Raw genomic sequence first — 25,006 nt, 5'->3', positions numbered from 1 at the left:
TGGACGGTTTTAAGTGGAAAAATAACGGTAATAATCGAGAAATATTTACATGGTAATTTATTCGATTAAATGAAATAATCGTTTATGCAAATATTCGAATAAAGATATAATTAATTTTCTCATCTAATAAATTTTGATGTATAATTAATATCATTTAACGATTCTCTTTACACAGTATAAAAGACTGAAAAAATAGAAGCAAATTTAATAATTCTTTGCGACATATAATTATTATCAATTAATATGAAACATAAAAAATATATATTCTATAAAAAAATATATAGTTGTTAAGACAAAAATGGCAAAACAGAACAAAGTGAAAATATATTTAACGAGTCGTGTAAAATGGAGTGCGATCGCGGAAACAATTATATATTGTTAAATATATACGAATAATGCGTATACTGTAAAATACATCACATATACTGTACGTATAATACTTGCACAGCACGTAAAATAGTCATCACATAAAATACACACAACACATAAAATAATCATCATATTGTGAAAGATATTAATGTCCGAAGCAAGAACGAAACGAAAACAACTTATCAGGATTTTCCGCGGTCGTATATTAAGTATATGATTCGATTCCTTTTTTCTACGGAATACATGAGATTAGTATTTTATAAAATCTATCAAACCTATACTTATTATAAGATAACCTCGCTTTCCCAAAACGCATAGTGACTTAAATCTTACAAAGACTTGTAGAGTAAACCATAGCAGGTAGACGGTACTGAAATAGTGAGACAAGTTAGTCGTTTTTTCGCCGCCTCCCTTGTGATTGTTTCCGCACGCATCACCGTTTTTATCTAAATCACGATAGCTTTTTCTTAATTTTCTATTCATGTCATTATAGGACAATCGAGACTACGTTAACAAGGTCTCGGATCGCCTGACCAGAAAGGCTCATCATAAAATCTCACAAACCTACGTTCACTAGACATGAACTAAGGAACTATCGATTTATTAAATTAATAACGTCTACAAAGAACAGTTAAACAATTTTAGATATAAATGTAGCGGCTAAATGAAAATCGTAAAACAAAATTTATTAAATAGAAACAAAATATAAATCACAAGATGCGATTAAATGAATTAATAATCATTTATGATTGGTGGATTGTCTAAAAAGTCTGTACCAGAAATTCTGTTATATTTCGCAATAGTACCATGTTCTTCTAAAGTTCCAATTCAGACTTCACACAAGCGTTATAATGAATTATAAAATATTTGATACAGCATATAACAAAATTAATTAATATTTTCTTTTTAGTATTGCGTATAATGTACTTTATATAATTCGTAAGAAACGATTTGCTTGAAAGTTACTGAATGCCACAAATATTAAACGTGAATTCTCATTATGATTTGTCTCACTTGGAAATTATAATTTTTAAATATCCGTGCGTATCTTTTCGTGCGATATTAACAACACGCTAATGGTGCGCTATTGATTGACAATACACTTGACGTTTCGTAAATAATAAGTTGTTCATTTACGTCGCAGTTTCACATGAAATAAAAGTATACTCTCTGATATTACCAAACAGTAAACCGCATGTAGCATACATTCTATAATATATACCGCGGTATATGTTATAGTATGCAGTATTCATACATTTTGATATTCCGTAAGATTGTTTGACGAAATCCTGAAGGAATCAAATAATAGTGTCATATGTATATATGTATATGCTGGAAGTATGCTTAAATATAAAATATATATTACACACCTGCAGTACTATAATACAGACATTATAAAACTTGTGATATTCTACTCGCATTAATATATGACATGGGTAACGTTGGCATTACATTGTGACGTAACGGCTTCCTCGAGTGTGCAATCCAGCTTTCGATAGTTGGCTGTGCTCGGTCGACGTCTACCGCGACTATTTCTCGATCTTCGACCTTCTAATACGATAGCAAGTATCTGAAAATACGAGACACGATTTTTACAAGTGATATTCAATTGCGAGTGTGTCAAATAAATATGCGCCAGATAAATTCACCTTCTGCTTGTTATGATAACCTATGTAACAAGCGATACACGCCACAGTAGTCACAATGAAATAAGTGAAGAAATGAGAATCACCCTCAGCCCTCATATTAGGATACCGCAAATTATTTTTCCGTTCAAACGGCTCCTGTAGATTTTCATTTTGATTCCCTGTAAACATAATTGTACAATGTTATTGCTATACAATTAATCGGTATATACAAAAAAACAACTTTGAAGTATTCTCATACCTGTCTCTATTGGTTGTTGAATCGTGTCATCAACTTCTAGAAATTACACATGTATTTATAAGATTTACGGAAAATGTCATGGATTATATGAAGAATAAAAAGAAAGAGACAGAGAGAGAGAGAGAGATTTGTTACAAATACATATCGTTTAAGAAAATAAAAGCGTAAAGTACGAAATGCATTCTGTGACAAAATCAGATTTTATATAGATTGTTTTTGAAATCTGTCTGTAAAAACTTTTACTTTTCCATTAAAATAAAGTAACATGTTGCTTATCATTGTATAAAAGCATACAATAAAATGTACAGCTTTGAATTTATTACAGCCTTGTTACATTCAAAATAGTCATTTTTCCATACTTGTCACGTGCGTTCAAAAAATTCAGTACGTAAACGTATTTATACGTATATAAATAGATAAATGTGTTTTAGCATTAACACTCTCATTAATAATACCTTCAATAGGTTCTTCGTCTTCTCCATTGCTAGCACCATAATGATCCTGTGTATTTTCGGAAAGAGTACTAGTCTTTACGTCGTCAACTTCTGGCTTCCTGTTCGTCTCTTTAGCGTTTTCTTCTTTCGCAACTTCTTTCGTATCTACATTTTCTTTACTTGGCACATTGACCGGAGTCTTTGGTGCTTCAGGATTAGTTTCAGTTTTAACATTATTAATATTTTCTTTGTCTTTGTCCTGTGAGTTATGACCTTCAGTTCTTGAAAGTATATCATTTAACATTTTCTGGGTTTCGTGTTTACTCGATTTTTCGAGATCAGATTCAGCCTTTTCAGTATTAGGTTGTGTGTGTTCATTAAATATAATGGCAGACGTATTCTTTTCTTTGTCATGCGGTTCCTTGAATTTTTTCATTTCTGTTTTCTTTTCTGTTTCCTGCAAATTAGTTTCAAGAATCTTGTCAGCAGTTACTTCTTGATCCACTGGTGCTTTCGGATTAGAAACTTCAGGTGCACGGTTCACGGCATCATGATTCGTTACCGATATCTTCGATTTTTTAATTTCATCTTCAATGCTCTTGATCCAAGCGAATACCGCGCATAATGGACGGAACTTATAATTAAGGTCGAAACATAATCTTTGACATAAGTGAGGTTTACCAAACCTTTCAGCCAGTGGTCCCCAGTGTAATTTTACTTTACTGTACAACGACGTGAATCCCTGCAGATTGTCCTTGCAGTATGTTTCCTCATTATTCCCCTCAGTCCCGAAGGACTTTTCATTGGGAACAAATTTTTCCACATTTGCATCGAATACTGCTACATGATTAAGAGGAATTTGCAAATGATCAGAGTATTGGCAAACCTTATACGCTGTATCGTAGACTCCTAAGCATAAATACTTGTCCAACGTCCCCTCTTTGTTGTCCCAAGCTTGAACGGGATAGTCCAACGATGCGCAACTGTTTGTATATTTTGACTCGTATAAAACTTTAATGCTATCGCATAATTTTTCGTCCGTCTTCATGACATCAACGATACTTTCCTTCATTGGTATACTTGTCACTACTGTGGAAAAAAAGAGTAGAACGAGGAAATTCAGCGTATAGCTAATGCAAAATAAAGGAACATTGCGATTCTCCATTATTCTCCCGTTTTCCTTTTCAAATGACTTTTAATCCTCTACCACGCGGTCTGATGAATGAGAGCAGTTTGTCGCTCTATCGGTTGACGAACATAGTTTTCGTGTTCCGTTGGCTTCAATTCTCACCGAACATTATCGCGCGAGGGAAACCAACACCTTTGTTAATTCGCCTTGCTGCAAAATGTAGTAATTTAACTATTTAACACTTTTCCCTCACATAACCTCTGTCGTATGCAGTTTCCTGTGTTTCCGAGAATACTCAATATGCCGTCACTCGCGCATGGTTGCGTCGAGTTTCTGCGATACGTCGCGCCACTCAGAGAGTAGCGTTACCTTTTCCTCATAGAGAATTTTCTCTGTCAGCTTTCTTCGGCTGTTGGCTGCCGTTATTCACTGCCAATATCTGCAGCAACGTTATTCTGTGAGTAAAACTCGCCAATTCGCTGTGATAACAAGCAGTGAATAACTAAAAGCAGCCGTTATCTTACCGATCATGTCATGTTACTCGCTATCAGTATCAGCAATAATATTCAGCATTCGTTGAGCAACAGAAATAAAATAACGTTGCTGATAGTAACAGCGAATAACTGGTTACTGCTTCGTTCAGCTCTCAGGCACCGACGATCGGTCAACGTTAGTAGTTCTCTTCCACTACCTGCTCTTTTCCGTTATTCAAGTGTGTAGTTCCAAAGTTTCCGCTACGACTCGCCACCATCTCGAGTAAGAAACACAGGTAGTAGCACAATTTAATAAGTCGAGCAAACTTTTTCCTTTTCAATTAGTATAATCAGAGAAGCTTTTCTTTACTACTATATTTCCTTTAGAAAAGAAACACTTTTTCTGCCGAGGATGTTTATAAAAGTATTGTTGAGTTTATCAATTCAAACCAATTCTTCTTTCTCCGAAGTGGAATTCGGCAGCTCTCCGAAAGATGGCACAAATATGTAGAAAGCGAGAGATTATTTCGAAAATCGAGGTAATATTATTCGACTTTTTATAAATTAATATCAAAGTTCAATAAAAAAGGTCGAGAATTAAGTTGAATTAAGTTTACCTAATAAGTAAAAATAAAATCAATGAAATTGAATACATATACCAATAAAATAAACAAGAATTAATCGCACTATGTTTTAACTTGCCACCTTCAGACCCAAGCGATCTGAAATAATATTCAACCTGGTAACCTAAAATGTAAACTACCGACCATGTCCCGTTACATTCTGCACAATCCTATTTTATATCCGGAAACATAATGGAAAAAGAACAACGTTACATCATGCGGCAACCCAAGGAACGCAAGCAGAAAGTGATCGATCTGTCGAAACAAGAAGAAACAACGCAGAGAGTCGCAGCGGTGGAAGCGAAGAGACAGAAAGTCATAAGCGAGGTGGAACTTTCTTTAAAGCGTAGACGATTTGACAGAAAAGCGATAGAAAAAGCTCGACTCGATATGGAAGAGAGCGTTCGGCAGAAGGAGATCAGAGATGCGAGAAAATTGCGCGGTGAAAGAGCGATGGTGCAGGTTACAGCGTAACCTTTACTATTTCGTTTTGCATAAATTGAATTATCCATTCACACTGAAGTTGTCTGATTGTTTTAAATAATATATATATATATATATATATATATATATATATATATATTAGATAATTGTAGAACTTCGTAATTACTGATTTCTTTAAAAAACACAATTAACATTAAAAAATATTTAATCCTCCCATCATTCCGCTCATGAAAAAATTGATATCATTATGTTAATAAGTCTAATTCATATAATATCATCAAATTATAATATCGTATATTTGCTCTAACAAAAAGAAATTGTCTCTGCGAGAGAAAAATACATAAACTATATAAAAGTATATGAGAGAAAAATATATGATAGATAAAACAAATTTCTTCGTTGTATAAACTTCTTAAGCACCTTTTCCGATGCTGTTAATAAATACAGATCCGTCAAGATCTACGCGCCATTATTGAGGTGGGTATAAAGTCCATTCAGCCGTCAGCGATTGTACCTGAGAAGATTAAATACGACGGCCGCACGACGATGACAATTAAGAACGTCAAGTACAAAATAAAAAATAATTTGCACATAGTCGGCTGGGGCAAGGAAGCCGGTATCATGAGCACGGCGCTCGAGAGGATAGTAGGCAAACAATTGAAAGAAGGATTTATAGTGGTGCCTCGCAAGTCGATCTCCACGATGTGGAGCTATCCGGAAGCGTTCCCGAAGTTGGACAGCCGTATAAACTTCGTTGAAGTCGGCATGAACGGACTGCCGGATGGCGGGACGGTCGATATCGCGCGGAAAATCGCGAATTACTGTAAACGACTGAAGAAACGCGACTTACTGATAGTCATGCTGTCGCGAGATTCCAACGATCTCCTGTGCTGCCCGCGGGACACAATTACATTGAGAGATAAGTTAAGAGTTCTCAACAGGTTAAAAGCTGCTAATGCGACTCTCGTGGAAATCAATATCGTGAGGAATAAACTTTCCGCGATAAGAGGTAAGTGGTTCAGTCAAGTGCGAGAGAATTTTATTAATCGCCGATGGAACTTTTACTAACTCGCATTTCATCCCCGCTATTCCTCCGGTGGTCTCGAGGTAATTCTGTTAGAAACGCGAACGTAATCTAACGAACAGCCTAATTCCATCGTCCTCGTGACTAAACTGTATTGCGCCGCGTCTACAACAGAAATTAATTTGCCTCAACCGTAATAACATATAATCCATATCTCGATACATAATCCATATTTTACACGCAGATTAACATACACATGGGAGAGAGAGAAAGAGAGAGATATTTAGATAAGTGTATCTATCTCTCTCTCTCTCTCTCTCTCTCTCTCTCTCTCCCTCTCTCTCTCACCTGCGTGTTCTCTCTTCTTTTCACTGGCAATAACATTACGGAGAAAAATTTGCTTTCGCTCGACCGACAGCCCGTGCCGAAACACGAGCGCGTGTCTCTCCGTGTTTCTGACGGGAACGAGCGCAAATTGCGTTAAGCCCTTCCGAAAACAAGTCTTTCCAATAATAATCGCGACACGAACGGCGGATACAATAAGAGAGAAATTTCTAGGCGGCGATCTGGCGCGTCTGGCTTATCCGGCTAAAGTCATCACCCTCTTCACGTCTGACGTGTCAGCAGAACCGCCGGAACACTTGGGAGGTGGCCCGTGCGTTTACGAGCCGAAGGACCAAGGGGCTCTGACCGTTTTGACGAGGTACAAACTTCTCGACCAAGTATCGCAGAGCATTCGCGAGGCATTAGGGGCGCCGAAGCCCGCAACGGCGGCCGACGGCCGATTGAACGAGAACGGCAGGTATAGCTTCGTGGAGCAATACGTGATCGCGTGCAACGAAGACGCGATGGAGCGCATGGCGACACAGGTCCTGAGACTGGGACTGTCCCCCATGAAATTAAAGTCCACCTGCAGCGGCACCGTCGACGAATTAGCGCAGGAATACGCGAAGATCGCGTCGCTAATGATCCTGACGGCCGAGAGGAAAATCACCAGGTTGGAGCTGTACGAGCAGATGACGGAGAGTCCGGTGTGCTCGCTGAGCGATCAGATGTGGGAGCTGTTCCTCACCGACGACAAATGGGCACTGGGGCTGTGCCTCTTGCTGGGAGGTCGGCCGGCCGTCCATCTCGATGGCGCGCATTCCGGCAAAAGCGGACCTAATCAGGAGCTCGCTCTGCGCTTCTCCTTGTATTGGTGCATGCGTACGAAGCAATATCCAATTTTGCGAGGATACACCGTCTGGTTCCTCGGAGGTAGCTCTTACGGCAGAGACGGCAATACCAGCGCAGCTGGCGCATACGGATACAAGAGCCTCGCCGAGGACGTTTACTCGGAATACGAAAAAGCGAGGAGCGCGCATAAGGCGGCACTCCGGAAATTGCGGAAGCTCGTGGAAGATAAACAGAGCGGATCGGAGATCGCGGTAAGAACTTCGCGCCTGCAATAGCCCACTTAATTTTTTATCACGGATAAAAAGTCGCAGAGCGCTGAAATACCGTGGCACCGCGCCGGGGGAAGTCGATGGCGCGTTGTCGACACGTGTAAAAAAGGAGGAGGGGGGGGGAGGGGGGAGTGAGAACTAAGGAAGGAGAGCAGATCAGGATATTGTCCGCTTTGTTTGCGTTTAATCACGGCGCGACGCAGTAATTCGCGCAAATCTGCCGCAGACGGCTCGCCGAGAGACGACGGACGCGGAGGAAACGTGCGAGAAGTACGCGACCGTTCTGCCGGAACGAGTCCTGAGGGAGGACGACAGCAACCTGTTCTTCTCGTGTATCAACGACGGCGACGAGCTGTTGCTGCCGATGAGCGAAAATGTTTATGCGGCCGTGGACGTCGGGGAGCTTCACGTAATACGAATCGTGCGCCACCAGTGTAGCTGCGTCGGCGACTGTCACGTCGACGAAAATCGGCCACGCGTCGATACAGACCGTCCTGTCAATCGCGCGTTATCGGCAATGGCGAAGCCGGTGTTGCAATATGGTGGTCGGGTCGCGACACCGGAGAGCCGTTGATTATTTACGAGGCCGTCGCGCGCTGGATTTCGCGATGGATTTTACCCTCGCTCTCGAGCGGGCTCTCGAAATTCTCACGCGGCCAGTCGATTCCTTGCTTCGGCACGCACGGACGCATCTCATTTGCCATTCGACGTGACGCGTTAAAGTTTCACGAAGCACTCGCACGAGCGTAACCGTGCGCAATAAACGCGCGAACCCAATTTCGGAGCGCGGCAGACCCGCGACGAGAGTAATGCGTGTATTGCGTGTATTTTTGTCACGAGAGAGGGAGGGGGAGAGAGGGGGAGAGAGAATGGGAATGTAACAGACAATACGTATGTACGAATCCCAGTGAATATTTTTAAACCTTGACGCGCTCCTTTCCGCTTCACGCGCGAATATTTCACCGCGGACACGATAATAAATCGTACGTTCTCCGAGCGGAAGCGAGCCATGTATTGTATCTCTATTTCGCGATTCAGAAATTTACAACGACACACGCGTCACGTGCGCCAAGATCCCGCTGTAACTCAAGCATTCTTCCGCGCTGAAACGCCGCCGTCGAAGCCGTGCTCGCTAAGAGATACTCGAGATGAGACAAATCGCACGACGAATTTGTCGCCATGCGGACGCGGACGGACGGGGAAGAACAAAGTCTTCTGTTTATCAGACGCAAATTTCTAATAACACATATCTTATCTCTCTTTTTCTGCACGCAGCTGCTTCGCACGCTATGATAACTTATTGATTTCTGTGGCCTTTCGCGGTACTGCGTAAGCGTCATCCGTTGCTGCATACAACACGGTGCCTATTCCATCGCGAGTCGTACAGATTTCCAATTAAATTGCGAGCCTTTAACATTTATTTTGCCAGATTTGATCGTCAATCATTAACGATCATTTGCCAAAAGGGCAAAGCATTCACGTCATTTTGCAACATTAATCATCTTGAACGGCGTTCAGGAAAGTTCCTTCTATATCATTTACATGCCGGTATCGATCGATACGTTACAATCACAATCACGGAACGATTGTTAAATTTCCTTCGGCAAATCTAAATCTGTCGTCGCAAGCGAAATGATTCCTATTGAACGATCAGCCGTTTGGGCGAGGAGGAACGAAACGAAAGTCCCAAGAAGCTCATTTCGCCCTTCTTTGACATAATAGAGATCTTCTAGCTCGGCATGTCCCCTGGGCTCGGTACCAATCCCGTTCAACAAAGCCCTGGGAATGGACTCACCTACCTCGACGACATGTCCGCAATATAGCGTAACTCCGAGTGCATTTTTTCTTACCGTTTTAGGTAGAGTTCCATATTCGATCTCGGTTCGATTTTAATGAAATTTTAGGCACGCAAGACACAAGATAATAAGCTTTCACGATTTCTTGCTTTTTTCTTTTATAATGATATTTTGACAGATTAGTGTTTATAATTCTATGAAACATTAATGAAGTAAAACATGTCAGCAAAATATTTTTGAATTTTAATCTTTCTTTTAGCCCCATAATTAGCTCCATAATAAGCCCATAAATAAAATGTTCATTTAGCCACATAATTAAAAATTAAATATCTCGGGAACTAGACATTTCCGTACATTCGCACCTGTAGTATTCGAATACATTTAGTATGTGCTACGTGCCTGTAAAATTCCACTAAAATCGAGCCAGGTTCGGATACAGAACTTCAGCCACCGTTTCTTCGCGACCTGGCCTAAAGTGCCTCCTGAGAACATCACTTATAGAATATAATATAAAACGTAATCATCGGATTGAAAATCGAAGTCAAGTGATATCCACTTGCCTAAAGTCATCCGAAGGATATTTCAAGATTCAGGTGAATTCTCTATATTTAATATTTCCATGTTCAATTCAAGCCAGTTCGCCCACTACCGTTCGGGAGACTGTAATTGATATCGACATCGGTGCAGCGCGCTGATAATTCCCGATATATTGGTTTATTTTACTAGCCATTACTAAATCGATTATCACTGGCAATGTAATAAATGCACATGTAATTAAATCAATCTCTCAATAGTCATTTAAATTCGTTCCACTTGTAGAACAATCTCGTTGCCAATTAATATCCTTGATCGACAGAAACATCTGAGAACTTGTCGAAATCTTAAAATATCCTTGGGCCGTCTTTAGGCAAACTTAAGATATTACTCAAGTCCGATTTTAATTGGTTGATTACGAATCCTCCATGTCCAAAAATATAACGGAAACGGTTTCAACGACTATATTAAAAGCGGCTTCGGTCTTTACATAATCAAATAAAAGCAAAAGGAGACTCGTTTAAAAAAATGACGGTCTATTTAATCGCTTACGATCGATCCGCTTCATTTTATTAATATATTTATCATGCACATTGCACAGATCCGCAGTACAAGTATATGTAAAAAGAACTCTGAGCACGACTGTAAAAAGTATCATATCTCACAATGACGCGACAGTCGAGCATAGGATGCGAACATTTTTATAGTCTTATCTCCATTCGTGACCTCACATTTACGCGTTTACGATTATGTGGGGTAACGTATAAATTTAATTCGACATCAAGATCTCTCGTAATAGTTCGTCAAATCTCTTCCGTACAGCAACATATATCTCGCAATGAAGCGTCTCGCGTTGCTCTGCATCTTCCTCATACTTGTGCAATATTCGATACAAGTGCCAAAATACGGTGAGCAAATTAATTTTTGTTTGTTTCTGGTGATCTTAGCTTTTCCTCTGATTTGAAGTGTGATACGATATACATTTTAAATCATCAGTATATATCTGAAAATTATTCCAAAGAATAAGGATTTTATTGTTTCTTTTTTCCGTGTCGGTATGTTATAAATATTATTTCAGAAAATTGCGCCAACCAAGTGCTTCCTACAGGAGAGCGGGATAGATGTGTGAAAGTGACATGCACGTCGCAGAATAAATACAACATAAAGGAGTAAGTACGACAAGTTATGTCATGCACAATTACGTATGTTTAATTAAATACTATTAAAATGTTTAAATTTAATTGTTAACGTAAAGTTAATATGTACCATGTGATTATCTATTTTAGGTGTAGCTGCGACAAAGATGCGGGTCTACATTTAGGAGATCGTCATGCCGAATATCCCGGTTGTTGTCCAAGATGCTGAAAGAAATAATAAAAAAGATATATAAAACATGTCACACACATAAGATAGACGTTCATTCGAATATATAATAAAAAAAAATTATTATTATAATTATGCGTCGAATTGTAAATAAATGTTCAATGCACGCATTTTTTAGAATAAAACTCAAGAAATATAAATCAATGGCAGAACCGCATTTTTCAGTTAATTCCATGGTAATTTAATTTCAGCGGAGCTTCGATCATACATGCACATACACACAGCCACATACACTTGCATATACACACATACACAAATGCACACAGTTGCAGCGTATTTAATGCCGATAATTCAATATTTGCATCCAAAAGTGGCCTCTCATCAAAGTTTTCCCATGTGGAAACAAATTCCAGATTGATCAAAAAATTCACGCGTTCGGTTGAAGAGAGAGTCAAAGTATAAAATAAAATTTAAAATGAAATAAGTTTTAATTGCACGGCGAGCAAGATATACAACATTGGTATTTGTGTAATGTGATATGTGCTCACATAATAACGATATCTTTGCCCGATATGCAGATGTTTGTACATAAATATTGAATTACTGGAAAATCACTGAATCGCTAAGATTATACACATGTAATCTATTTTCATATAAAAATAACTATAAATAAACTTTTTCTGCATTAATCTTTTCACATTGATCAAAATTCGTAATAATAAACAAGTAACGCGATACAAAGGGAATCGCCCTTGTGTATATTCTTTGCGCTTCGCTCGGTCTATTTACACAAGATAATCCGGTAAAACGAAACGCTTTGGATTATTGTGTACACTTCTTATCCTTGTCACACACATACAACTCCTATACACAAATACCAAAATATATACGGTTTGATATTAATCAGGCTGATCCATGTTCTCCACTTATCTGTTAAAGTCCAAAACTCTTTGACAAATTCATATTACTCTTTTGTTACATATATACATCGCGATATTCCCACAGATGCCTCATCATCGATAAATTAATAGATATTAAAAAATTCCATCTTCGTTTTTTTTCTCGAAAACAGAAAATTATTCGATGAAATGTAATACCTTTCATTTGAAAATAAGCCGTACGGTTATTCCGAATCAATCATGATATCGTGATTCTTTCAAGTAATCAGGGAAGCATCATCGCATTCTCAAAATGCATCTCAAAATATGCCGAACTCTTCCACTAAAAAATATTGCAAAAATAAAAAATGAAAAAAAGCGATTTATGTAAAAATATGAACCGCGCGTGCATTAGATCGATGCTTTACGCATCGGAGATTCGTCAAAATGCAAAATTTTATGAAGAATTGTTCTCCGGAGTATAATGGCCGGCGAAATCTTGATTAAGCATGAAGCGGAGTATATTTCACGTAGTATAGAGGCAACCAACCGAGAGGAGCCATCGCTGTACATTTGCATGTCTCTGCAGAGAAGCCACGACTAAATATGCACCGCTCGTTACTTAACCAACCGCCAAGCAGCGTCGGTGAAGCTCTGCTCTGCGACTACAGATCCACCGCGAAATTCTACCGTGCTTACACGGACTATGCCGTTCTCCGCGATTTCGTGTTGAAGCGCCTTAATTCAGAGTGGTTTGATTACTTATGACTTGACATTTATCGCATAAAATTACACGATATTTTTCCCGGGGTTCCGCACCGCCTGTTCGTTGCCTGTATCCGTTCCTCTTTTTGCAGACCGCATAGAAATCGATCTACAAATATGCTTATAGGTATGCTAATGTGGAAAGTAGTAGAAGGTAGATGGTAGTATGTAAAATGCAATGTTGTACGATCATTTCTAGCCGCAGATATCGAATATTCAAGAGAACATATCATACATGTGTAAGTGTTAAAATATAGATGATCTCTTAATTGCAAACGTTAAAAAATATTTATAGTAGCAAGTGATTTTCGTCAAATAGACTGTACCAAATAGAATCAAGCTTCTTGTGGTGGTGTTTACGTGTCTTCGAAAAATTTATACAGTTGCGAAATTCATTCCTGAAGCGGGAAGCTGTAAAAAATCTACAAGGAGCTATCTCGATTGAATATAATTAAATTCGCTGTAATTCGTAGAAATATATTTCATAGAAGATCGATATTTTTTTAACGTAACAACCTAATAACTCTGATGCTGACGTTGCATTGTATAACTATGACTTTATCTTCATGCGTTCTTGTCTTCTTTCGCATCTTTCGAGTTAAATCTACAATGCAAATCGAATAGCAGATAAAAATGCTCGCGAGCCAGGCTTGAAGAGAGACGACATATGCTGTATAGATACACTTTTTCGCCCCGGAGATCTCCGGTCAAAATACATGAAATATAAGAGGAACGGCAAATTTCCATATAAATCTCAGCACTGTCCTTTTACGCTGGAAGAACTGACGGACTGTGGAATAAGCGTTCGCAACGATATATTGCTTTAAAACAGATTAAACTAGTTAGCCAGATATGGCCAACGGGATTATGATGCTATCTGAAGGATACACAACGCGAAATTTTTCTTCATTAAAGCCGCGATGGCGTTGCGCTAAGCGAACGGTGTGTTTAAGCGACGCGTAATTTATTCGGCCAAAAATAAAAATATTTCCTTTTTTTTCCAGACGCGGGAAACGTTTCTAAAATATTCTCTTTGCGCGTGATTACTTTTCGAGGAGAAATATTTCCTACTTCTCGTCCAAAGAGGTGTACGCTTGATCGATGATAATAAAATGATTCCTCGCGGATGCTAATGAACGATGAGAGATGACGTACCGTGTCACCGAGACCGCAGATATAACGAGTTCTCGCGCGAAGGACCACTGGTTATATCTTGATCGATCAAGCATCGGACAAAATTACCGATATAATTGAATTATGTTTATGATTTGTAATGAACACGGGGTATGCAGACCGGGCAGCCTCTGGCCCCATTGGTTGACTGATTATGGAATAATTGAATTGGCAGACGGCAGTAATTCCGGCCGATGCCAACGCGTCGTCATATATCCCGGCGAGTCGCGTGAGTGAGCAGAATTAACACGGAAAAATGAAATCGCCAAAACTTTTATAAATTCTCGCGACCGCGACGGCTCTTCTGTCGTACTTGTTAGACGAATCACGCTCCTTCTCTGGCCTCCCCGTGCACGTCGTGTCGATGTGACCTAAGCATGACAAGGTATATAACGTATGCGTACGAATAATGACTTCTGTGAAAATATCCTCGGAGGGGAGAGGAAGAGTAAGACAGCACGATAGAAAGAAAAGGGAAGAGAGAGGAAGAGAGTGACCTCGGGAGGGAGATGTGGATTGTGTAGATGGAAAGTATCTCGCGCAAGCAGCTCCGCAAATACCGCACTAGGTGGATCTAATTGCGAGCAGCATTTCATCCCCTGCTGGAAAAATCTCCAGAGACACGCGACAAAGATACTGTGCCGGTACTGACGGTAGATAGGTAGGTAGGTATGCGAGTCGCTACTCACCGCGTTTCGTTGCGCGATGGCTTGAGAAATGATGTAAGAGTTTATCAACCCTGAATTAATGCCCGGCATAAGACTGGCGCACCCGAGAAAATCTCTTGTTTAAAAAAGCGAGTCATTAATTCACACCGAGCGCACGAGCACGCTGGGAGCGGTGAGCAACCGGACATAAAGAGGAACGAGAAAGCAGCATATATCGCAGAATCACTTAAGAATTGCATCTGTGACGCAATCTGTACGTTTCACTGCGTGGAATAAATCTGAAGACAAGCTATTTCCATCCGAGCTGGAAATATCTCCGAAGAAAAGAAAAGGAAAGGTAAAAAAGAGGAAGGGGAAAGCAAAAAGAGGGAAGAGGGGAGAGAGGTAAAAAGGTATTAAGAATCAGCATGGAGGATGCTCGCAGAGACATTTCAGAGATGTTCAGTATGATAATGTATGATGAAGCATTTCGGTAGAAAGCGTGAACGTAAAATGTGAAAGAAGTTTAGTAGGCTGCTTAAAGGACAACGATGATAAATGATCAGAGTCAGAAGTACGATGAGGGGACCGAAGAATCATCTTGACCTAATTTCAAATTCGACCCGGAATTCGTCTTCTGTGTTAGTTGTGCCCACACCAATCCAATCATCATCGGTTTGTGCCTTCGAACTTCTATTGACAACTGCACGACCCACCGCTTTGGATTTAAGCAGAATGGAATTGTACGAACCTAGGTCAGCGATTCTGAATGCTTCGGATTGCTTAAACTCTTGAGAAAACAAACCGTGGACCCCATTTCCATTCCTTACCTTGCCGTTTCGCGGGACGTCGGACGATTTTCGATCACTCTGATTACACCTCGATGCTAGGTTGTTTGAAGATCAGAATTTAACGAAGGAGTAACTTTAATTATTCATTTTCTCCGTCGTATGTCAAAGCATCAGAAATGGATACTGAACGAGGTCATCGTATGAAGAAACTGTTCACTTTTATAGTATCATTTTTTTTTTCTTTTTTTTGTATTCAGTAATGTCCAGTATTAATTTCCATATCCCGCGTTTAATGAATTTTTTATTAATTTTGATGATTTACAAAACGTATAATCGTATACACGTATACACAAAATTATTTCGGAAGATATGTTGTGCAGACATACACATATGTACATTTGGGCTGTTCATTAAATTCACAGTAAATTCACAATAATTTTATTTAATAAAACTTCTTCATAAAAAAATGTCTGTTTTTCATCAAGCACGCGTGCTATATCGAGAGAGAGAGAGAGAGAGAGAGAGAGAGAGAGAGAGAAAGAGGAAATAGTGAATTTATTAAAATATGTTTTGCTTGTATAGGAATATTGTCGGAAGTTTTGCACGCTTTATGTGAGCACGAGTAGTAAAGTTATTAACGGTAGCAAAATACTATCCTGTGCATACCGTGAAATATACATACGTCCGTTATTGTATCGTCAACCGAACAATCAAAAAATTTGTTACGTTGTAATTAAAAGATACGTGCGGAAATAGTAATCGAAACATTTCATCGGAATAAATCGTTAAGACGCGTATAATGAATTGAAAGAGATCGATATAAAGTTATACAATTAACAATGTTTAACGCTTCACGAGATTTTAGGTAACGACAGAGCCGTGCAGTGCGCGCAAGAGAGAAAGAGAGCATGCATTACACAAGTTAACATTATTATCTCATTATTATTATTATAATATTCATGCATAGTATAATATAATGGCATAATAATTGACATTGCGGTCATTTCGGGCAACGTTATTTCTTTCCCTAGACTCCTCATCACGCACGACCGAATCTTTTTTTAACCACAGATATATTTAACAAAGGATGAACTCTCCACTCGTATAATTCACGTGATTAATTATTTATTTATTATTTATTATTCTCATTTATTATCTGCAGAACTTATCGTATAAATTTTACGTCACAATTCTTCTGCGTTCATCGAGCTGAACGTATCTTCGGTTTATGCGAAGCGTGTATGTATCAGCTTTAGTCTCTAGAGATTCTAATATCTTTATTCTATCTTATTTTACGTACATATGAATTTAACATTATCTGCTATTGAATTATGCACCGACCTCAGACCTCTGTTGACACAGCTTCCTCACAATACCCTGTTATGTCTCTGGTGGCGCTTGATTTCCTCGGGGCCGAAATATTTAAGAATTTTCCGAGAATCGTGTGTTACGCCTGTTCGATTTATACATCGAAGTTTACGCGCGTTTTCGCTCGACAAAAGTATCCATTCCCAATAAAGTAACTCTTGCGTTCGTTTCTTTCTCTTTCTCTCTCTCTCTCTCTCTCTCTCTCTCTCTCTCTCTCTCTCTCTTTCTTTCTCGTCCTTCCCCTTTCCTTCTTTTCGTATTATTCGCTAAAATGGCAATTCGCTCGGCTATACTTTGCCGAAATTTATCGATACGATATAACAACATGTGCAATGTCCAAACATTGTCCGCTATAAAAAAATAGAACGAATTATATTTTAAAAACTACTATATTCTCTCTTCTCTCCTCCTCTCCTCCAGTTATTCACTTAACTACTTGTGCTGCAAATTATACGCCACCATTAACGATAATACCGTTGCATTCTGCGACGCGTCATGAAATTTATATTTACTCACGTCGTACATAATATTTTAAACAAATATCAACGCGAGCGTTCGATGGCGAGTATTCGAATGCGGGCTCGAAATGCAGACACTACAAAAATCAGAAAGATGTTCACCGATACGCAAAAACACTCGATTCGAGTATCGACTGATACATTTCGACGGGTCGAAGTGGCACTCTTTTTTTTTTCACATTATTTCCCGTTCAAGTCCGGCTTCGCGAATTCCATATTTAATAATCTAGCGCTCTGTCAGAGTTTCATGTGATATGCACTCGCGCTTACGAGGCCTATGTCGAGCCGCGCAACGCCATAGTAAATATCACGGTAGTCCATCGCTGCGCGCTATTCAATATTGACACACCGTAGTAAAACAATGGAAATATGTTGCGCGGCCGCGGTGTCGAGGAGGAACGTAAATATCGAGTAAATTAGCATTAATCTGTTGGCATTCGCATCGTGCGCTGTTCAACGGGCCGCGCCGGTCGCTGTTAACGGTTTGAAAATCACGACGGCCGGAGCTGCCGAGTGCCGTTGTAGTCTCGTGTTTGTCGTCCGCTCGAAAGCCCCTTTAACAGGCACGCGAGGTATTTTTGAAGCCGGAGCCTCTGTGCCCGAAACAGACACCGAGCCGATCGCGCGCGCCCGCCACTTTTGCTCGCACCGTCCAGAGAAACTCCACGGGCGCAGCAGCCCGCACGGTGCGCGTCCGCTACCGACGAGCCGGTAAATATTTCGACATGTGCGCGGATTTCAACTCGACGAAAAAGAAACTGCGGAAACGTAGTCAGACCGGTATATTTATCTCGCGTTATTTATTCGTCAACATTTACAGGAGAAGCCCCGTCGGCACTTAATGAATAATTCTGAACAACCGTGTTCCCTCGGTCGGAGCGCCATAGTTCAGACGCTTTTATCAAAATACCAATCACGCGGCGATCTCGAACTAGGGGAAATCACCTTCCAATTGAGCAGCGTATGCGAGGAAAAGGATGCGACTGAAATCGAAAGCTAATGACAAACGATGAAGGGTTCGACGAATAAGCGGCCGATGGTTATTGAAGATTCGTTGATTCTCCGGCTACGAGGAACTGTTCCGCTGAGTTCCGCTGAGCTGAGCTCTCAGAATACTCAGGCGAATTACAAAATCGGCTAATTAGCCCGACCACGTGAAAGGAAGCGCTTTACGTGCCGGAGCGAGTGGCACCGCCCCGAATACGTAACTCCTTGAAGCTCGGGTAGCAATGACGGGAAAGCATCGGACATAAAAGTATTTATCGGCTATAAAGGGCTCGTAGGATAATTACAGCAAGCCGACGATCCCGTGATGAGGCAGATAACGCTAACAGGAGCAACTCGTGCGCGTCGACGAATCTCCTCGTCATTCCGCCGCGAAACATTGTGATTCGACGGCGAGTACAGCGAGTGCAGCGACATAAAGCGGCCGCAAAATTCGGATTCCGCTGGCGAAACCCCCGGGACGAAGGACGGGATGATTGACATCTTGCCGGAGCTGGGAAGGTGCTTTCGCGCGCGCGGCCGCGGATACGCACCACGCGGCTGACATAAACCGTCAAACGTGACGGCTGGAGAGAACAGATTGGCCTCGGCGCGGCGCACGTGATCAGCGTAGGTAGAGCTCTCTGATTTCTCATTGTGGCCGCAGAACGCGAAAAAGACGTTTCGCGCGAAGGAGAGCAACGTTTAATGCCCTCCGTCTCTGGCGCAGGGCGAAAGGGCGCGGTGGACGGTGGAGCGCAGCCGTGTGAGAAAGATCGCGGGAGAGATCGGACGTGACGCCATTTCCATTTCCCGAAATTTATGGGCCAAGTTTTGCTCGCACGTGGCCTCGCTAATTACGCGAGAACCGCGCCGGCCGGTTAACGACCCGCGCCGACTGCCGCCGCTCGAAATAGGAAGATGCAGAAAGGAGGTAGCGACCTGCGGTATCGATCCACGTCCGATCGCCGGGATCGAGGATTCTTGACGGAGAATCCTTTGGGTTTGACGCGCCTCGCGGAGCTCAAACTAATGAATATATTATAATGGGTGGATACATTATAATGGAGCGAAATTATTTCAGCATCGTAGCGTGACGTGCAGCCACGTGTGGACCGAAGGATGGAAGCTGGATTGTAATTTTTTCGCGTACATTTCGGTATGTATCCATTTGGCCCAATGGGAGAGAATTTGTTTTCCAACGGGAGAATTTTTTCACTGCATAAGACAGATGCATTCTGATGGTCAATCGACAAATTATGACTTTTACTTAATTCACGTTCGTGACTACTTCTCCGTGATTTCCATCTCGCCGGGAGATATTTGAGAAGCGACGTATTGAGTTGATTGAAAAAGTTAACACGACTCTCGCATCAGCAGCCGATTTTTCTGTCTCATTTGGCGATATAAATTGGCGATGTCAATTGGATGAAGGTCGAAACAAATGCGTAAAGACTCGCGACTCGTTGCGGTGTGTCAGCACGCGAGAAATATCTCGGTTCCAATTCCATTTGATTGAAAGCGAGTCGAAACCGGCGGCGGGGGTTGAATATCGTAAAGAATTCACACGCGAGACACGTTCATTAGAGACGTATTTACACGTCGCGGTTAACGCGAGGAGAATGCACGCTGCTGTTCTCGCTGATTGAACGCTGATTGATTGCGTTCTCGTGCGAGGGATAATCGAGACCGCATGAGACGAGCATCTTTTCGTAGCATCATGCTGCGCGTTTTTCGGATCGAAGGATGATTTCCAGCGGTCCCTCGGTCGGGAGTTTTGTTCGCGGAAACTTCGCCTACCCCCGAGTCTCTGCTAATTGCCATCTTGTTAATTGCGGGAAGAGGTCAAGAGGCGGGTTTATATTACACTCGCAGGAAAATAAACGTGCGCGCGACAAACATTCGTCGACGCAAAATAAAAATAGAATCATTCGTTGCGCGCGCGCGCGCGCGCGCGTGCGCGCGGCGGGGCTCGGCAATTCCGTTCGATTAAAATCTTACCAAGTGTGCCCGAGTTTCGAGAGTTTTATGCGCGTGCCGTAACGCAGTTTCGCGAATCTCACGAATCCCCAGTTCGTTTTCCCGCTCGCGATACACACAACACCCACGCACACACTCGCAGGCACGCAGACACGCAATTGCGGGTTGGGTGCGCGAGCGAACGAGCAGCCCGCGTAAAATTCGCCGTAAGTTAATCATACGAAATTTCATTAAAGCATCTCTTGAACACCTCGTAATTAACACCGCTTTGGCAACACCGCCCGTCGGTGTCACGGCTAATTAATCGCTAAGTGAAAACGCTCTTGCTCGTGATCCCGCGAATTTGCTTTCCTGCGCCGGTATATACGAAACACTCGAAACCGTGGCGAAACGAGACGAAACGAGTAGGCGTCAGTAAGGTAAGCGTTTGCGACGCGAGTAATATCCGATCGCACGGCATCTTTGTGCACCGCCTTATGCCGCGATTTATCCGACGTGACCGACGCGTCTGGTACTTTATCGAGCGCCTCAAGTAACGCCTCTAACGGAGAGCTCCCTCCCTCCCCCCCGCGCGCGCGGGATGAGCGGATTAACGTTCGCGCTCGCGTGCGAATTACGCTGCGAAAAATCAACGTTCAGTCTGTCAAGCGGCGATGGATGCCGCACATATGCGTGATCGCACGCGGAGACGCAAGCGGCGCCTTGCTAGTCGAATACAAATGTGTGGAGCGTACAGCGGCAGAAGATGTAAACTGCGTATGCCGTATAACCGCGCCGGGGGACTCGGTGAAACGCAACCGGATTTATTCGTATACATAATTTATATGCCGCCGTGTTCCTAAACAACGCAACGGCAAGACGCAAAATATTAAATCGTTGTACATATATATATATATATACGCGAGACGTCGAGTCGTGAAAATTTAAATTTTGCGGCCAAATCCTCCGGGAAGAAGCGAACCCTTTTCCAGTGCTGATCGGTGGATGACGACGCGTTGCGTCATCAAACGTGACATTTGCCAACGAAAAGTCGCGTCCCTCTTCTTCGGAAGAAAAAATCTCGGTCTTTCTTTTTGTGCGGAGCGGGGTAAAATAATTCGAGATTTCGACCGCACGCTTCAATATGTCTTGCTTCAGAATGTCGCTTGCTTGACGTTCTCGTCTGTCACGTCACTTGCTTGACGATCTTGTCAAAGCGAAGGAGAAGAAGACGTTATCGCTCGTTATCGCGTCAGAGCGTTGACTTTTCCCGCATTTCCATTGCCGGTGGGCGTGCAAGCCCTTTCTCGCCGCAGACACGAGATGTGTAATGTCGCAACTTAAAAATTGTTGAATACGTGTTTTCATACTCAGCGCAGACTGCACGTATCACAGCGTGACCGACTTTTAACATTGAATCAGCTGATCTTGTAACCTCTGTGGCGCGTACATAAACGTAAACAAGCCTTCAGCAGTCGGTCGCTCTTCAACGAGGATTTTTTTCATACTGCTAGCCGATGAGCTTCAAAGAGCAACGTGCTGTGTGCTTTTCTCCTTGGGAGAGAGAAAAAGCGAGAGTTTCGCTCAAGGCCATTGAGAGATCCATCCTTTTAGCGCAGATGTATCCACGCTAATGAATAATTTTTCCACGAAACGACGTTTGTACTTCCATACGTGATGGATGCATGTTAAACAATTATGCGCTATTGAATATTCATGTGTTATGAATCGGATGTGAGAGGATCGCAGCGTTAACATGTAAAACGAGCTGTAAGGACGGGAGAAAACTGCGAAAATCACTGATGATACGCCGCATCGACGCGCGCGCGTTGTTCGTTTGCACGTGAATTCGTTTGCATGCAGGCTTGCTTGCTTGCTTGCTTGCTTGCTTGCTTGCTTCCTGCAAAAGCAGCTCGAAATTTCGCGCGCGCGTTCTCCGTTACTACCGTTACTCTGGACGTTCTCTCGTCGTTCGAAGCAATCACCATTATAACTGCCGGCGGGAATTGCACAACTTTATCATGCGGTCTAAACAATGCCGGACTTCGTCGTGATGCCAACACACATGACGTCACGTCCAGAGTCAGTTTATCAATGGCAACTAATGCAATGGATAGTCATTCTAACGTATCCCCCCGTTATCACTGACATTGAGCTATGCCGCCGTCGTCCTCGACTATGCTGCTCTGGCGCGGAACAAACGGAAGAACTGAACACGTTTCGGAGTTCTCTCCGCGAGGCACGAAATTTATCCCGTTTATAGCGCAGCTATCGGCGTATCGAGCATTCTCCGTGATATCGGGGGAATGTAACCCGATGTAATATCGCGACGCTTCTCTCGAGGAGCGCCGTTCACGATGCTTAAACGGTGAGCCAAACGTAGCACTGAATAAAGGGAAGGAGAAAAAAGAAATCTTGCGGCGTACCTTCTACCGGAATAAAATAAAATGTTTCGATCTGTTGTAATATCATCACAACTATTGCGGGGAAAATACATGCGGAACGAAGCGACTTCGCACCAGCGCGTATCGATCGGACCTTGAAAAAAACGGTAATACGCGTGCGTATTGTCTGGCAATTCGTGGCGACCGTCGCAATTTTACCCCGTCCGATCATCCGGCGTTTTTATCTGTCAGCGGCACTCGTAAATTAATTGTCAACTCCGCCGAACGCAGAGGCGAGTTTTCAAACGCGATATCGAGGCCGTCCCGCGCCGCGCTAAAATCAAATTTCAAAAGATCCGCGGAGGAGATCCTCGCCCGCTCCCGCGCGGCGGGCGGTCCTCGTTAATATATCGATCAATCTGATTGACAATCGTTTCTCGCCGGAAGGGCGACATGAACATTTCCGATTATCCGGGCTCGATAGCAACCGGCCGGAATTCTCCGTCCTCTGACTGACGCATTCGCGTGCCGCTGCTGCGGCGAATAAGCGCGACGACCCTCGTGTGTGTCGCGCACCATCTCGTAATGGAATCCCGCGAAGCGCTCGGGGAAATTCGTGCGAGCCTCATAGGCCGGTTCCTTTGGGATCTCGTTTAGCGAGCTGTTATAGAAACGGGTAAGCGCGTTGTCGTATCCGCAAGAGAAAGAGGGAAGAGGGGGAAGAGAAGAAGGGTGTCGGCTAGGATCCTCCTCTCGTCGGACGCGCACATATCCTTCGTGCGCCGGTATTATTCCTACGGTTTTGTTTATTCGCGCACACACCACGGTGGTATTATTCTCCGTCCGCGACGGGGCGACCGGGAGTCCGGGATCGTGGGGAGGGAAAGGACGCGGGGGGGGGGGCGAGGGGGTGGCTGATGGCAACGGGTGGGAAGAATAAGGAGAAAGAAAGACGAGATAGGGAAACGGGCTCGCCATCGAGGGACCGTGGCTCTTTCACGTCTCTCAATTTGTATAAGTATGCCAGTTATTCCAGAGCCTGCCCGAGCACGTGCCGTTCATGCACGCGTAAGGGCAAACCGAACGGATCATCGCGCAACCCGGCTGGAGCCGGGAGCGGGAGGACGTACCTCCGCCGTATGAATTGTATCCGCGAGCGCAGTCGCGCTCTCTCGCCCGACACCACCGCGATTGTACGCTAATAAGTTTCTGTGGGAATACCGCGGGGGAACCGCGACGGATACTTTATTCCGTTTCACGTCGACCGCCGGGTAACGCCGGCGCCGGAGTAAAGGCGACGAGAGCGAGGGAAAGAGGAGGCAGAGGGAGAAAGAGAGAGAGAGAGAGAGAGAGAGAGAGAGAGAGAGAGAGAGAGAGAGAGAGAGAGAGAGAGAGCAATTTCCCGAGAGGTCGCCGAGAGCGAGCGAGAGAGGACCTCGGGCAACCCGATTGTCCTCCGGGCAACGCGGGGTAATCCGCGGGCAGGCGGATGTCAAGTTGGTGAATATTTGATGGCCCTGCGTTTACGTGCATGCGGTAGGCGTAGAAAAACTGAAAAAACGCGCGACCGTATTCACGGGGATACAAAACGTCGGGCGTCTCTCGCCCATGAGCTCGGACTTTCGCGCGCTGCGCATTTAAAGGCGAAAAAGCGAGAGCAAGGCGGCCACACGCACACACACGCACACAGATGTACATGTGCGCAGACACGCGGTTCCCGGGCAATTTCGGTTAACTCGATACGCGCGCGCGAGCGCTTCTTCATCCGGTTTGCACGGGCTCGATTATGTCGAGAGGATACTTCGGACGAGACGTTGAAAAAAATAGCAACGCGGGTCCTGCGGTGTGTGTTCAGCGCGTTCAGAGCGCAATCGAATGAATGTAGAAGGCGTGTTTTATATATGTATTTCGACATCTTGACCGATTTATTCGCTTTCGTGCGTGACGATTCGACGGAATAACGCACACTGTCGGAAAGATGCACATTCCCAAATGTCGAATATTTTCTTCTTCCGCAATCGCGACTGTGAATCTGCTGCAAAAATCACAGATATCTAG

The 25,006-nt window shown here is 42.9% G+C and overlaps 2 protein-coding genes across 4 annotated transcripts; one reads left to right on the top strand and one right to left on the bottom strand.

Annotated features, from left to right (window-relative positions):
* Nucleotides 1-288: 288 nt before the first annotated feature.
* On the bottom strand, nt 289-4,218 carry LOC105181694 (trans-Golgi network integral membrane protein 2). Of its 3 annotated transcripts, XR_002162698.2 has the most exons (5): nt 2,712-4,211; nt 2,257-2,292; nt 2,019-2,176; nt 1,740-1,939; nt 289-1,658 (listed from the first exon to the last, which is right to left on the bottom strand). XR_002162698.2 is itself a non-coding variant. In XM_011138647.3 (4 exons), the coding sequence occupies exons 1-4, from the start codon at nt 3,853-3,855 to the stop codon at nt 1,790-1,792; spliced, it is 1,485 nt and encodes a 494-aa protein (XP_011136949.1). In that variant the 5' UTR covers nt 3,856-4,218; the 3' UTR covers nt 1,709-1,789. The 3 variants fall into 3 exon arrangements, 2 of the variants coding, with proteins under 2 accessions (XP_011136949.1, XP_011136948.1); XM_011138647.3 differs by lacking the exon at nt 289-1,658 and having other exon boundaries at nt 1,709-1,939; nt 2,257-2,289; nt 2,712-4,218; XM_011138646.3 differs by lacking the exon at nt 289-1,658 and having other exon boundaries at nt 1,709-1,939.
* An 889-nt stretch (nt 4,219-5,107) lies between these two features.
* LOC105181713 (glycerate kinase) lies at nt 5,108-8,402 on the top strand. The gene is made up of 4 exons (XM_011138672.1): nt 5,108-5,377; nt 5,807-6,368; nt 6,942-7,810; nt 8,055-8,402. Exons 1-4 carry the CDS (start codon nt 5,108-5,110, stop codon nt 8,400-8,402), a joined length of 2,049 nt encoding a protein of 682 aa, XP_011136974.1.
* Nucleotides 8,403-25,006: the final 16,604 nt, after the last annotated feature.

This window comes from Harpegnathos saltator, unplaced genomic scaffold (assembly GCF_003227715.2).
Source record: "Harpegnathos saltator strain DR-91 unplaced genomic scaffold, Hsal_v8.6 scaffold789, whole genome shotgun sequence".
NCBI lineage: Eukaryota > Metazoa > Arthropoda > Insecta > Hymenoptera > Formicidae > Harpegnathos > Harpegnathos saltator.
This window is presented reverse-complemented; position numbering and strand designations above follow the sequence as displayed.

Coding starts and splice junctions, on each gene's coding strand:
- LOC105181694 (XM_011138646.3), bottom strand. CDS start 3,855: ATGGAGAATCGCAATGTTCCTTTATTTTGCATTAGCTATACGCTGAAT. Junction 2,293..2,711: donor AGACGAAGAACCTATTGAAG/GTATTATTAATG, acceptor TGTAATTTCTAG/AAGTTGATGACACGATTCAA. Junction 1,940..2,018: donor GTTATCATAACAAGCAGAAG/GTGAATTTATCT, acceptor TCGTATTTTCAG/ATACTTGCTATCGTATTAGA.
- LOC105181713 (XM_011138672.1), top strand. CDS start 5,108: ATGGAAAAAGAACAACGTTACATCATGCGGCAACCCAAGGAACGCAAG. Junction 5,378..5,806: donor GTGAAAGAGCGATGGTGCAG/GTTACAGCGTAA, acceptor TAATAAATACAG/ATCCGTCAAGATCTACGCGC. Junction 7,811..8,054: donor AGAGCGGATCGGAGATCGCG/GTAAGAACTTCG, acceptor AATCTGCCGCAG/ACGGCTCGCCGAGAGACGAC.